Here is an 11,810-nt window from a genome sequence, read left to right on the forward strand (position 1 = left end):
ACACAGTCTACTCTGAACAGTTGATGTTGAGATGTGTCTGTTACTTGAACTCTGAAGCATTTATTTGAGCTGCAATTTCTTGGGCTGGTAATTCTGATGAACTTGTCCTCTGCAGCAGAGGTAACTCTGGGTCTTCCTTTCCTGTGGCGGTCCTCATGAGAGCCATTTTCATCATAGCGCTTGGTTTTTCCAACTGCAAATTTTCCAGACGGACTGACCTTCATGTCTTAAAGTAATGATGGACTGTCATTTCTCTTTGTTTATTTGAGCTGTTCTTGCCATAATATGGACTTGGTATTTTACCTAAAAGGGCTGTGTGTCAAGGGGTGTACTAGAGGCGAAGTCAGGTGCAGGAGAGCAGAGTAACGATAACAGGCGCATTGTCACGGTTGTCGTAAGGAGAGGACCAAAATGCAGCAGGGAAGTGTATACTCATCTTCTTTATTACGGACAAAGAAGGAAAAACCAAAATAAACACGTATACAAAAACACAAACGAACTAGACAGTCTTGTCCGGCACACACAGCAAAACAAGAGACAATCTCCCACAAACACATACCCATATATAGGACTCTCAATCAGAGGCAACTAGAAAACACCTGCCTCCAATTGAGAGTCCAACCCCAATTAACTAGACATAGATATACAACTAACCAGAAAGAACATAGAAATACTAACACAGAACATAACCCCAAAACCCGGAACTAACTAACCAAACACCCTACTAAATAAACCACCACCCCGAACCACATAAACAAAATACCCTCTGCCACGTCCTGACCAAACTACAATTACAAATAATCCCTAATACCGGTCAGGACGTGACACGCATTTTTATTTTCCTTCCAAAACGAGAGCACTACATAAATCAAACGCGCTCAAAACACGGAACATAACAAAACACCACAATAACATGAAACAATTACACACAAATACATGATGGGAAACAGAGGGTTAAATACAAGTAGATTGATTGTGGAAATGAAAACCAGGTGTGTATGAAACAAGACAAGACCAATGGACATATGAAAAATGTAGCGGCAATGGCTAGAAAGCCGGTGACGTCGATCGCCGAACGCCGCCCGAACAAGGAGAGGAGCCGACTTGGGCGGAAGTCGTGACACTACCTTGTCACAACACAACTGATTGGCTCAAATGCATTACAGTTTCTCAGTCGCTTTGGTGCATTTTTCACATCATCCCTAACATGTGCAAAATAATAAGTGCATTTCTCAGAACAATTTGTACAAACTGCAATATACAATAGATGTGTTTCTAAAGCTAGTCAGTCACTAAAAATCCTTACTACATCTCTCAAAAGTAAATGTTCATGCCAATGATCATGTCAGTGTCATCAGAATGATAAGTCATTGAGTCAAAATGTTTAGGCATGTGTTCAATGGAACTGTGTACTTTGACAGTATTACCTGATGTAAACTTAGGCTACAGTTTGGATGACAGTTACTGTATTGAAAATGCACAAGGCTGCACTTCTATGGCATATATCAATTTCAACATTACTATTTACATATTACTGTATGTGGGTTATTGATTGAAAGAGACTGGACAACCCAAGGGGCACAAAGGAAAAAAAACTAAATCAGAAAGAAACACAGGAAACCTCCCCTAAGGCACAACTTTGCCCGCAGCACTGTTCTAGTGCTGTCTACACATCCAGACGTTCCTGTCTGTCGGCCCACATATTCTCATCCACATCACACCGGATATTTTCCCTTCCAATGCAACGTGGAAAGAGTCTTTTGGAATGCCTTATCCATCCTCTGCAGGCGTCTACTGTGATGTCCTCACATGTTGCATCCATTGCAGCCAGCAGGGTCATCTGTGTGTGTGGCTGACGATCGTACACCTTCCACCTCCATGCTGAAAAGAACTCCTCAATTGGGTTAAGGAATGGTGAATAAGGTGGGAGGAATTGTATGAGCATCCTCGGGTGGGTCACAAACCATTGCCTTATGATGTTTGATCGATGGAAACTCACATTATCACAAATGACAACATACTTTGGCAAATCCTCTCTAAACAGACCCCTCTCATCATCAGGGATGAGAGCCCTGTAGAGAGTCTCTAAAAAGTTGAGTAGATGCTGGGTGTTGTATGGCCCTATAAGGGGGATATGGGTTAGGACACCATGCTCCGAAATAGCAGCACACATGGTGATATTTCCTCCCCGTTGGCCTGGCAAATCCACAGTAGCTCTGTGACTGATGATATTCCGACCCCGTCTTCTGCATTTGGTCAGGTTGAAGCCAGCCTCATCCACGTATACAAAGTTGTGAGAGGGTTCACTTGATTCCAACTCCATTATACGCTATATCCCAGAACACACAGTTGAATTTGTTTTGGTAAGGAAGAGTGACATAAAATGTACATATATTGCGTGTTCCTTCCACAGCAATGGAAATGTGTGCAGTTTATGCTTACTGTACTATGTATCACTATAAAATGTTGCTGTAAAGTAGTTACATAGATATATGTTTTACCTGTATATACTGGTACCGTAGCTCCTTAACTCTGTCCTCATTCCTTTGGAATGGTACACGGTACAGCTGTTTCATAGTCATCTGGTTTCTACAGCACCCGGTCGATGGTTGAGATGCTAACCGTATGGATGTTTTCAAAGACATCGTTGTCTTCTATAATGGTCCTTTGTATTTCTCGGAGTCTCATGGCATTGTTTGCTCATCCCATGGTGCAAATAGCCTCCTCCTGTTGAGGTGTGAAAAGGCGTCCTCTGCCACCGGTTTGAGGTAATCTTGCAGTCCTATGTGGGGAAAAATGCAGTGATGCGTCGCACACTTTCACATAGACAAAAACTATGCGAACACACATTTTACTGTAAAACATACAGGTGGGTGCATGTAAGGAGCAGTATGTATCTGTATAGAGTATATTTCTGTATGCTGTGAAATACAAGTGGACTACTGTAATATGAAGCATTGTAGGAAGTATACAGTATACTGCTTATATACAGTAACTGTGCACTGTACATTGGTGGACATACCTGTTCTCTCTTCAAAACGTTTGAACTATTGATATATTGATCTCCCAATACTATTGATCTCCCAATATTCGGCTGCACCCTTCAACCCGCCTCAGCCATTGTAAGGCCATGATTGACAACATGGTCTACAATAGTGGCCCTTATGTCATCAGATATGCGCCTATGTCCTCTTCTGCCTCTTCCTCTGTTTTGCCTTCCACCACGCATCCTTGCTCCTCTTCTTCCTCCTCTTGGCTGTTGACCCTGTTCGTTTCCTGGTCCATCCATTATTGGAAAATTGCAACTCTGTGTTGTGGTCTGTCTATATATGCTTGCCAATTGATTCTTCATGAGATGCACCTTTGAGCAATTTAGACAACTGGTTGATTGTTGGTTGAACTAACACTTTACATTCCTTCATGAGTGAGGGTCAATTTCACCTGCACCATTCATCAATTCACGTTTTTGTACAAAAGGTCAAATAGAAATGTGTAAAACTATGCTTGACAGTTTATGACAAATAGTTCAACAATTTTGCATGTAATGGCTTATGCAAGGAACTAATGCCTAGATGTTTTGAGGGGTAAGACTATTCAACAGAGAACCATCTACTATATTTTGATCAACATGACATGAGCAATTGAAAATGTGGAAAAAAGCTGACACTTGTACATTATGAATTGCAATATGTACAAAAGCAATTGCAATTTGTTCAAAGGAATAAGAAATTGCTTTAATGATGTGCACAAGTGACTAGATGATTTGGAATTTGTACAAGTAGTATCAAGAATGGAACTTTTGATCTAAGAAATGCACCAAAGCGACTGAGAAAAACTGTAAGAAGGAAAGAAATTCCACAAATTAACTTTTAACAAGGCACACCTGTTAATTGAAATTCATTCCAGATGACCAGTCATGAAGCTGGTTGAGAGAATGCCAAGAGTGTGCAAAGCTGTCAACAAGGCAAAGGGTGGCTACTTAGAAGAATCTCAAATCTCCAATATATTTTTATTTGTTTAACACTTTTTTGCTTACTACATGATTCCATATGTGTTATTTCATAGTTTTGATGTCTTCACTATTATTCTACAATGTAGAAAACAGTAAAAATAAAGAAAAACTCTTGAATTAGTAGGTGTGTCCAAACTCTTGACTGGTACTGTATATTTAATATCCTTGTATATTCTTGACATAGAATGACTATAATAAAGAATATTGAAATCAAACCTATCGTATGTCCTGGAGGATTATATTAGGCACTGATCCTTGAAGTCTACAAAACAACATTATGTATTTGTGTGTGTGTCTGTGTTTGTACGTGTGCATGCGCGCACACACATTTGTGTTCCTGTAACACTTACATAAGCTAATGGGGGACAATTAAACAATCAATAATAATAAATTTGACAGCAATTGAAGATATTTTATCTTAAACCATACATTTTACGCAATCTGCACAATTCTGCAAGCCTTGCAATTTGTTCAGCTTCTGTATAAAACCTAGCAAACACACACTCCACCCAGACTAAGGCTCGAACTGCTGCATATAGGTGGTCTTCGACCCCTTCTCTCTTCTTGTGCTTGTGATTACCGGCAGTCTCAGAGTAATGGCTTCTAAATGGATTGTTCTGGTCTTCAGTATGCTCTGGTGCTTGGTACGTTTCCTATTCCATCACTAATGTCATTTAATGTAAAACACTACATTACCTAAATTACATTACATTGCTCTGACCAACTGTATTTTTGTGGTGCCTGATACAGTTACTGTATTTGTCATAATTGTGTAACTTTATTTATTTTATTTCACCTTTATTTAACCTTTATTTAACAATTTTGCTTTCTTTTTTTCTCAGTTTTGTGTGGTCACATTTCTAATCTTGTTACATTTTAGTGCAGACCTGTTGCATTGCACTGTTTTCTTTTCCTTGTTTATTTATCTGTTTTCTTGTTTGTTTATTGCCTGCTGTAGTCAGCAGCATCCTGGCTCACAGGTGAATGAAACCTCTTATTGTTGTTGTTCATAACTATGACTCATAGTGGTGATAGAAATAATGTCAAGCAATTGTGTGCTGTGGTTGATTTAGACATTATCTTACCTGCAGAGACTGATGTGGATGAGGGACACGGACACGACTGGGACATCTTTGACATCAATAAAGGTATATAAGAAAATAACTTTATAACATGACTGTGTGTATAGATAGAATCTCTGTGTGCTGATTGTCTAACTCTAGTGTGTTCATTTGCAGAGGCAGGATTGGACCTGCTGGAGGGTGATATTGTAATAGATTAGGTGAGTTTGACAGCTCATCTTTTCTTTTACTTGAATAATGATATGGATTTCTCATAGCCTGCCAATAATATCTGGTCATCACTGACCACCATGAGGGTGTTGTGTCTGATTGCACTGATCACCATGAGGGTGTTGTGTCTGATTGCACTGATCACCATGAGGGTGTTGTGTCTGATTGCACTGATCACCATGAGGGTGTTGTGTCTGATTGCACTGATCACCATGAGGGTGTTGTGTCTGATTGCACTGATCACCATGAGGGTGTTGTGTCTGATTGCACTGATCACCATGAGGGTGTTGTGTCTGATTGCACTGATCACCATGAGGGTGTTGTGTCTGATTGCACTGATCACCATGAGGGTGTTGTGTCTGATTGCACTGATCACCATGAGGGTGTTGTGTCTGATTGCACTGATCACCATGAGGGTGTTGTGTCTGATTGCACTGATCACCATGAGGGTGTTGTGTCTGATTGCACTGATCACCATGAGGGTGTTGTGTCTGATTGCACTGATCACCATGAGGGTGTTGTGTCTGATTGCACTGATCACCATGAGGGTGTTGTGTCTGATTGCACTGATTGAGAGTGTGTGGTTCTCTCTGTTTAGACTGACAGCAGAAACACTATCCTAGGGGAGCAGTATCGCTGGCCTCAGACGGTACCCTACTATCTGAAGGACAGCCTGGGTGAGAAATAGTACACTTCAATACTTCAAACATAGCTTTGGTAAAATACATTTAAATCAGTGTGACAAAATTCAACACAAAAATAATTTTAAATCAGTGTGTCAAAACTCAATACAAAAATAGATTTAAATCAGTGTGACAAAATTCAATACAAAAATACATTTAAATCTGTGTGACAAAATTCAATACAAAAATACATTTAAATCTGTGTGACAAAATTCAATACAAAAATACATTTAAATCTGTGGGACAAAATTCAATACAAAAATACATTTCAATCTGTGGGACAAAATTCAATACAAAAATACATTTAAATCAGTGTGAAAAAATTCTATGCAATTTTGAAATATATATTTCTCTCTCTCTCTGTGTGTGTGTGTGCGTGTGTGTAGACATAAATGCTAAGGGGGTGATTCTGAAGGCCTTCGAGCAGTACAGACTGAAGACCTGCATCAACTTTGTGCCATGGAAGGGAGAGGAGAACTATATATCTGTGTTCAAAGGCAACGGGTGAGCGCACACGCACGCACGCACACACGCGCACACACACACGGACGGACGCCACAATGTCAGAAGCCAACACATTTTATAACAATTATAAATTATATCTATTCATTCTTCCACACTTTTCTGTACATTCTTCCAATCCATTTTCCATCTCTTTCTCTCTTGCTCTCTCTCTTCATTTACATTTCTATTTAAGGGCTTTATTGGCATGGGAAACACATGTTTACATTGCCAAAGCAAGTGAAATAGATTAGAAACAAAAGTGAAATGTAAAATGTAAAATGTAAATGAAATAAACAATAATAAATTACCAAACAAAAGGTCACAAAAGTTCCAAAAGAATAAAGACATTTCAAATATCATATTATGTCTATATACAGTGTTGTAATGATGTGTAAATAGTTACAGTACAAAAGGGAAAATAAATCAACATAAATAAAGGATGTACTTACAATGTGTTTGTTCTTCACTGGTTTCCCTTTTCTTGTGGCAACAGGTCACAAATATTACTGCTGTGATGGGACACTGGTATTTCACCCAGTAGATATGGCAGTTTATTTGTTTTCTAATTCTTTGTGGGTCTCTCTCTCTCTCCTTCTCTCTTTAGGTGCTACTCCTCAGTAGGTAACAGGCAGGTGGGGAAGCAGAAGTTGTCTATTGGTCGTAACTGTGACCGTCTGGCAACGGTTGAGCATGAGTTTCTGCATGCTCTGGGTTTCTGGCACGAGCAGTCCAGAGCTGACCGCGATGACTATGTCAACATCATGTGGGACCGCATCGAAGAAGGTAGCAATCAATCAATAAATCTGTATTAATAATATAAGATTACTGCCATGTTTTAGTTAATAGTATGTTAGAGATTATTTATATATAGTCTGTCTGTAGTTGTCTATCAATATGCTGGTGTGTCACCAACTAAATGCACTTTATACATGTACATTTCATTGACTGAACATTGCATTTTTTCCCTTTTTAGGAAAAGACCATAACTTCCTGATCCACGGCGAGTCAGTGTCGAGTGCTCTGAACGTGCCCTATGACTACGGCTCTGTGATGCACTACAGTAAAACAGCCTTCAACATCGGGTCAGAGCCCTCCATCATTACTAAGATACCGAGCTTCATGGACGTGATTGGTCAACGCATGGAGTTCAGCGACAGTGACCTGCTGAAGCTCAACAGGCTCTACAACTGCAGTGAGTCCTCACCTGTCAATCAATATCAATCAAAAGTCACATGATTAATCAATCAATCAGCCAATAATTTACTGTAACTCAGGAGTTCATCAGACTGACCTTTAGTTAATGGTTTGACTTTATCGATATGTAATAAATATCTAGCTAATGAAGGTGATTACATAAGGATCGTCCAGCCAGGTAGTAGATTATCTACAGAAGAGTTACATAAGCTGTTTTTATTGGTCTCTTGATTCTTACTTTCATAGACTAATGCTGACCTTCCCTCTCTGTCACCTCATCTCCCTCTCTCCACAGCAACTTCCTCAACATTCCTGGACTCATGCAGCTTTGAGAAGGAGAATATCTGTGGGATGATCCAGGGTCCTGTTGGGATATAGTGGGAACACAGACACAGTGTGGCTGGGGGACCCAACACCGACTACACCAACATGGGCCAGTGTGATGGTAAGATAAACATACACGCATGCACACACAGAAGCTTATGCACGCACACACACTTTACTGTGATGCAAGGTCCAGAGACCATAGTCCATAGTGTAACATGTTAATCATACCACTATAACGGCACATCTACTTATCTGCTGTTCTCCTAAAGAGATAAAGAGAATGGCCGAGAAGGTCAATGCCCTCCAACGTGTTGATTCAGTGGAGGGACTTTGGTTGATTAGTTCTCAGAGGATCACAACATTGAAGTACCCTGTAGCACCATAATGATAACATCTATTTGAAGGCGATATCATTAATATCCTAATTGATTTCATAAAAGATGAAAAGTGTTCTCCCATTACAGAATATGCATATTTCTTGATCCATGATCAGTTTGTCTCACTCAAATGTTTTATTTCTGTTTCCAGGAAAAGGTTATTTCATGCACTTCAGTACGGTTAATGGTAACCATGGTGACCAGGCCCACCTGGAGAGTCGTCTCTTCTACCCCAAGAGAGGTTCCCAGTGCTTGCAGTTCTACCTCCACAACAGCGGGGGCGCTGATGATCAACTGAACGTGTGGGTGCGGGAGTATGACAAAGCCAACCCCAAAGGAAAACTGAGGCTCATCCAGAAAATTGATATCACAGGTTTGACATCACATCTCAGCTCATACAAAACAATGTTGTACAACAGTATTGGGTGTACAATAGTATAGAGCAGGGGTATTCAAATCTTACCCTACGAGGTCGGGAATACTGCTGGTTTTCTGTTCTTCCTGAAAGTTAATTGCACCCACCTGGTGTACTAGGTCTAAATCAGTCCCTGATTACAAAGGGGAAGAATTGTAAAAAGCAGAGGAGCTGGCTTAGAGCTCCAGATTTGAATTTGAGGGGTATATGCTGACCACACCGCTCGTGTTGTAAAATAAATGTACACATACATGTTATTCCATCATTGCACCCACACTGCTCACGCGTGTCTCCGTAGCCAGGCACTAAAATAGAACTTGGTTCTATTTGTGACGCTTGATGCACTGCAAGTGCCACCTCTCCCATCTCCTCATTGGTTTTTTGGAGCATGTACTCACATTGGTGATTGAAAGATGAACTTGAGGTCCACACTCCAGTCCAATTGGTGGTGGTAATGCACCTTTATTAAAGTTGTTTGCTAACTGCCATAAAAAGTCCAAAGAAGAAGCCTGAAGTAGGAGAGATGACTAGAAACTAACTCAGTTTACCCATTTATCTATGCATTAATTGTCAGAGTAGATCACCTTGTGCATTTCAGGTAAAATAACAACTCAATGTTTATATCCCAAGACAAATTAGCTAACAGTAACCTAACTAGCTAAATTGCCATAAATGATTGCTTATCGACCTGTCCCCAAATTAATATAGTTGGTTCAGAGTTCATTTTGATATTTCACCTTGCGTGTCCTGATCGAGTCAGGTGTGGGGGGACAAAATCAACATGCGAGCGGTCTGCTCAGCATGTAAGTTTATAGGGTGTGTGTGGATGTCTGTTTCCTTCGGTCCTACAGGTGGCATCAGAGACTCCTGGGAGCTGTACCATGTGACCCTGGATGTGAAGATGAAGTTCCGGGTTAAGTTTGAAGGCTTGAAGGGCAGAGGAGCATCCACCGGAGGGCTCTCATTGGATGACATCAACCTATCAGAGACGACCTGCCCGCAGCACATCTGGCGCATCCGTGACTTCACCAGGCTCTTAGAAACCACACCGACAGGTGTGAACATCTACAGCCCACGCTTCCTGTCCCCCAGTGGCTACTCCTTCATGGTGAGTGTCAAGGTCACTATAGTAACAAGGTTGACACATTAATTTTCTAATATCCCATAACTCTTTGCATAAATGTGGTAGAATTCAACAAAGGGACCAGCAATCCTAGCAATGACGCTGGTGCCATGAATTTGTTTATTTTGGGAAGCTGTCCTTCGGGGTGGCAGGTAGACTAGCGGTTAAGAGCGTTGGTACTAGTAACCGAAAGGTCGCTGCTTTGAATCCCTGAGCTGGCAAGTAGGAAAAATCTACAGTTCTGCAGTTGAGCAAGGCAGTTAACCCCTAACAACAACTGCTCCTCGGGCACCGATGACGTGAACATCGATAAAGGCAGCCCCCCAACACTTCTCTGAGGGGTTGGGTTAAATGCGTTTGACACATTTCAGTTGAATGCATTCAGTTGTAAAACTCACTAGGTATCTCCCTTTCTGCATTTGAATACATCATTGTCCTGGCAATAATGAACTACCTAGGTGAGCGTGTACATCAACGGCCGCAGCAGGCCAGGTAGCATGGCCATCTACTTCCACCTAACCTCCAGCCCTAAAGACGACTCCCTCACCTGGCCCTGACCATGGCATCAGGCCACCATGGCCCTGATGGACCAGAACCCAGACATCAGACAGAGAATGTCCAACCACCGCATGATCACCAACCCCAACAAGCTGTCCTCAGATGGTGAGAATGCTTACACAAAAAAATGCTTACACAGTACGCCAAATAATAGCATGCCATTGGCTCTCTGTCCTTCATAGAAGCTGCAAGGTCTTCCAATCTGAGACAAGCGTGAGGAGACTAATTAGACTAGAAACAGTTAGGGAGACAGGTGTGGGAAAACCTGAAGTCAAATTGTTTCTATTGAAGATTTTCCCTTCTCTCCCCCAGGCAATGATTTCTACTGGGACAACCCCCGTAAGGTGGGCAGTCTGGTGACCGGTTCTGACGGCAGCCAGTTCTACCGCGGGCCCGGTACCAGCAGCTACCTCGCCCACAGCAGGCTGAAGAGCAGGAACTTCAAAGGAGACGACGCCATCTTCCTCCTCGGTCTAGAGGTTAAGGCATTACATTCCCATCGCTGGAGAAGGCTCTTAACCGTAGATGTTCCTTAGCTCTAGTACCAGATCCGTTTGTGCCATCTTACGATGTAACAATGACTATAGCAGTTGGCAAGACAGAGAAACAGATCTGGGACTTGACTACCTTGACCTCTCACTCGGTTCTAAACCAGTGTTCTTAACCCCAACCTCTTCAGATGTGTCTGCACTGCTGGAGACCCAGCCCCTTCCTCGTTCTGCTGTCCATCAGTCTAAGAAGAGTGCCATAGTATCACCCAGCCAGGAGACCACCAACACGTCCACAGTGGTGATGGCTGTGTCCATGAGCTTGGCGGCGGTCATGTTCGTTGTTGCCATGGTGAGCGTGGTGTACGCCAGGAGATCGAGGAGACCGGAGAGTGACGTGATCCTTGTGGAGAACAGGGACATCTAGTACTGTGAGTGACAACCAACCTAAAATGGCTTCTTCACTTTTCCATTGGCAGACTGAAGTGCTACTGAAGAAACTTCACTGAAACTAGAATAAAGTCTAACAAACACTTGATTGTCTGATGAGAATCAATATATGGAAAATGTTAGCTATAAATGTGTGAGACTTAAGGAACATCTTTACAGGAATATCTGACAATGACCTTCCATCGCTTCATAAGAAACCGTGACCAACAATGTAAAATACATTGTAAGTGAAATGAATCCATTTCATGTAAAAAAAATAAAAATAACTATAGAGTCTTGCCTCCAGTTTGCAGTTAAAACTACCATTCACTGGTTCCGGGATAAACGCCACACTTAGAGGGCCTTTCAATAACTCCACATTTACATTTCAACAAACTCCAGACCACA

At 41.6% G+C, this 11,810-nt stretch overlaps 1 protein-coding gene and 1 long non-coding RNA gene across 2 annotated transcripts; one reads left to right on the forward strand and one right to left on the reverse strand.

Annotated features, from left to right (window-relative positions):
* Positions 1–1,166: 1,166 nt before the first annotated feature.
* LOC106560383 (uncharacterized) lies at positions 1,167–7,186 on the reverse strand. The gene is made up of 3 exons (XR_001318589.2): positions 6,941–7,186; positions 2,502–2,782; positions 1,167–2,329 (listed from the first exon to the last, which is right to left on the reverse strand). It is a non-coding gene; the product is annotated as an uncharacterized lncRNA (long non-coding RNA).
* On the forward strand, positions 4,635–11,696 carry mep1ba (meprin A subunit beta a). The gene is given in 12 exon segments (XM_045687752.1): positions 4,635–5,160; positions 5,251–5,294; positions 5,903–5,981; positions 6,374–6,491; positions 7,096–7,274; positions 7,465–7,683; positions 7,981–8,130; positions 8,541–8,762; positions 9,656–9,912; positions 10,386–10,590; positions 10,798–10,963; positions 11,163–11,696. Coding segments are annotated over 12 exon segments (2,010 nt in total). The 5' UTR covers positions 4,635–5,027; the 3' UTR covers positions 11,401–11,696.
* The last annotated feature ends 114 nt before the right edge of the window (positions 11,697–11,810 follow it).

This window comes from Salmo salar, chromosome ssa10 (genome assembly GCF_905237065.1).
Source record: "Salmo salar chromosome ssa10, Ssal_v3.1, whole genome shotgun sequence".
NCBI lineage: Eukaryota > Metazoa > Chordata > Actinopteri > Salmoniformes > Salmonidae > Salmo > Salmo salar.